Consider the following 3,325-nt stretch of genomic DNA (forward strand, 5'->3'; position numbering starts at 1 on the left):
CAACATGTATGTTAGACCCTATTCCATCTAAGCTCCTAAAAGAAGTGCTTCCAGAAGTCATAGATCCTCTTCTGACTATTATTAATTCATCATTGTCATTAGGATATGTCCCCAAAACCTTCAAACTGGCTGTTATTAAGCCTCTCATCAAAAAACCACAACTTGACTCCAAAGAACTAGTTAATTACAGACCGATCTCGAATCTCCCTTTTCTGTCCAAGATACTAGAAAAGATCCTCACAATGATATTCCTTCTTAGAGAAAAATGGTATCTGTGAGTATTTCCAGTCAGGATTTAGACCGTATCATAGTACTGAGACTGCTCTCATTAGAGTTACAAATGACCTGCTCTTATCATCTGATCGTGGTTGTATCTCTCTATTAGTGCTACTGGATCTTAGTGCTGCGTTCGACACTATTGACCACAACATTCTTTTGAATAGACTAGAAAACTTTGTTGGCATTAATGGAAGTGCATTAGCATGGTTCAAATCGTACTTTAATTCGTACGCTAATATTAGTCTGTTTCTCTCTTATTCCGAGGTCACCGTAGCCACCAGATCCAGTCTGTATCCAGATCAGATGGTCACTGCAGTCACCCGGATCCAGTATGTATTCAGACCAGATTGTGGATCAGCACCTAGAGAGGACCTCCCCATCCCTGAAAGACAGCGGAGACCAGGACAACTAGACGAGCCCCAGATACAGATCCCCAGTAAAGACCTAATCTCAGACGGCCACCGGGACAAGACCACAGGAACCAGATGAGTCATCTGCACAATCTGACTTTGCTGCAGCCTGGAATTGAACTGCTGGTTCATCTGGTCAGAGGAGAACTGGCCCCCCGACTGAGCCTGGTTTCTCCCAAGGTTTTTTCTCCATTCTGTCACCGATGGAGCTTCGGTTCCTCTGGCTTGCTTAGTTGGGGACACTTCATTTCCGGCGATATCATCGACTTGATTGCAGAGATACTATTTAAACTGAACTGAGCTGGACGATGACATCACTGAATTCAATGATGAACTGCCTTTAACTGAAAAATTAGTGTTCACTATTGTCCTTCTGCATTATTGACACACTATTTTCCTAATTAATGCTGTTCAGTTGCTTTGACACAATCTGTATTGTTAAAAGCGCTATATAAATAAAGGTGACGTGACTTGATTATAATCCGTAATTATGTCCCCACTGGATGCAACAAATGCCTGGTTTATAATGGGTTTTAATGTTTTCGTCTCGTCGCTCCGGCCGGACAGGGCATCAACACAGTATGGTGAGGGGCGTAACATTTCCGTCACACGCTTGAGGTATTCGGCCAATCACAACGCACTGGATAGCTGGCCAATCACAGCACACCTCGCTTTTCAGACCGATGAGCTTTTCAGATTTTCAAAATCGACGCATTTCAGAAAGGCGGGGCATAGAGGAGAAACAATAATGTACAGTATGTGGAAAATAATGTGTTTTTTTAACCTTAAACCGCATAAACATTTCATTACACCAAATACACAAAATAATGTTCTTTTTAGCAACATCATATGATCCCTTTAAACTGAACTGAACTCTTGTTCACTCATCTGTCTACTGAGGTAATACAGCTTAAAAACTCATTTTCAAACTAATATTCGCGCCGATGCAAAGAATTGTGGGCTATTTGTAGCAACGGATTCACCTCATGCATCCTCCATATTCCTGTGAAAGAAGGCTTTTCTGAGATGTACCTGTGCGTAGGCGGGCTGATGCGCTGCGTTTGCTCTCTCGTCCATCTCGAACAGACCATCCTCATCCTTCACCACCACCTGCTCTCCAGCCAGCACCTGCACACAGTCAGCAACACTCACCAGATACAGCTTCTGTGTGTGTGGATCACAGAACACACTCAGATGAGCTATCAGCCGTGTGTTTCGTCACCTGCAGTCTCAGCGGCTGTCTCTGTTTGCGCGTGTGTGCCGTCTGTCTGTCTCGGTCTGTGTCATGCGTGTCTCTCTCGTCATCGTCGTTGAATCGCTCCACCAGCTCCAGGCCCATGCCGCTGGGAGACCCCATGTGACCGCGCTCGTTGGCGGCGATGTTCTGCGCGCCCACATTCACACCGCGCTCCGGGTTCAGCATGTAGTTGATCTCCTGCGAGCAGCTGGTGGGCTTCAGCATGGCCCCGCCCCCGGCCACACCCAGCCCCTCCCCTCTACACATGGCCCCACCTCCGACCTCGCTGAGGGCCATTAGTGAGCTGACTCCGCCTCCCTCCCCCTGAGCTCCGCCTCCCAGCGCAGCTGCCATGTCTGAGCCGCAGTCCCCGCTCATGCCGTAAGTGAAGCCCTGCAGCGCCGCGTTCTCCCGCTCTTTCCCCTCCTCCTGTTTGGGCAGCGCGCTCCCTAGAGGCCCGGCTCCTGCCACGGCAGCGCGTCTCTGCGAGATGATCTGCGTGCACTCGTCGATCACGGTCTTGATCTGCAGGATGGAGGCGGCGGTGAGGATGCAGAGCGCCTGCGAGTGGAGCACCACCAGCGAGCCGCTGTACATGAAGTCCACCAGCTGCTTGACCGTCTCGGCGGGAACCAGCGGCGGCACCGAGATCTCCGAGTGACCCAGCAGCAGCTTGTCCTGGAAGAAGGGGCTGCCGGCTGCCAGAACGCAGGCGTGAGCCCGCAGAGACGCGTCGTGGATGCGCACCGTCACGTCACAGAACAGACCTTTACGCCGCTGAGACCTCAGGGCCTCCAGCACTGACTGACTGGAGTTATGCAGGTGGATGTAGTGAACGGCCTCCGAACCCGACGCCATGACCCGACCGAACACTCTGTGACACTGAGAACACATACACACACACACACACACACACACACACACACACAGAGAGAGAGAGAGAGAGAGAGAGAGAGAGAGAGAGAGAGAGAGAGAGAGAGAGAGAGAGAGAGAGAGAGAGAGAGAGAGAGAGAGAGAGAGAGAGAGAGAGAGAGAGAGAGAGAGAGAGAGAGAGAGAGAGAGAGAGAGAGAGAGAGAGAGAGAGAGAGAGAGAGAGAGAGAGAGAGAGAGAGAGAGAGAGAGAGAGAGAGAGAGAGAGAGAGAGAGAGAGAGAGAGAGAGAGAGAGAGAGAGAGAGAGAGAGAGAGAGAGAGAGAGAGAGAGAGAGAGAGAGAGAGAGAGAGAGAGAGAGAGAGAGAGAGAGAGAGAGAGAGAGAGAGAGAGAGAGAGAGAGAGAGAGAGAGAGACACACACACACACACACAGAGAGAGACACACACAGAGAGAGAGAGAGACACACACACAGAGACAGAGAGAGAGACACACACAGAGAGACAGAGAGAGAGACACACACACACACA

The 3,325-nt window shown here is 50.0% G+C and overlaps 1 protein-coding gene across 1 annotated transcript in view; it reads right to left on the minus strand.

Annotated features, from left to right (window-relative positions):
• Positions 1-2,826, minus strand: part of LOC107573833 (zinc finger and BTB domain-containing protein 45-like) — an 8,353-nt gene extending 5,527 nt beyond the window's left edge. The window contains exons 1-2 of the mRNA XM_016260282.1: positions 1,912-2,826; positions 1,722-1,817 (exon numbers count right to left, since the gene is read on the minus strand). Coding sequence (XP_016115768.1) covers positions 1,722-1,817; positions 1,912-2,820 — 1,005 coding nt within the window. The 5' untranslated portion in view covers positions 2,821-2,826. The remainder of the gene's footprint in view (positions 1-1,721; positions 1,818-1,911) is intronic.
• Positions 2,827-3,325: the final 499 nt, after the last annotated feature.

This window comes from Sinocyclocheilus grahami, unplaced genomic scaffold, assembly GCF_001515645.1.
Source record: "Sinocyclocheilus grahami isolate Dianchi unplaced genomic scaffold, SAMN03320097.WGS_v1.1 scaffold2046.1, whole genome shotgun sequence".
Lineage (NCBI taxonomy): Eukaryota > Metazoa > Chordata > Actinopteri > Cypriniformes > Cyprinidae > Sinocyclocheilus > Sinocyclocheilus grahami.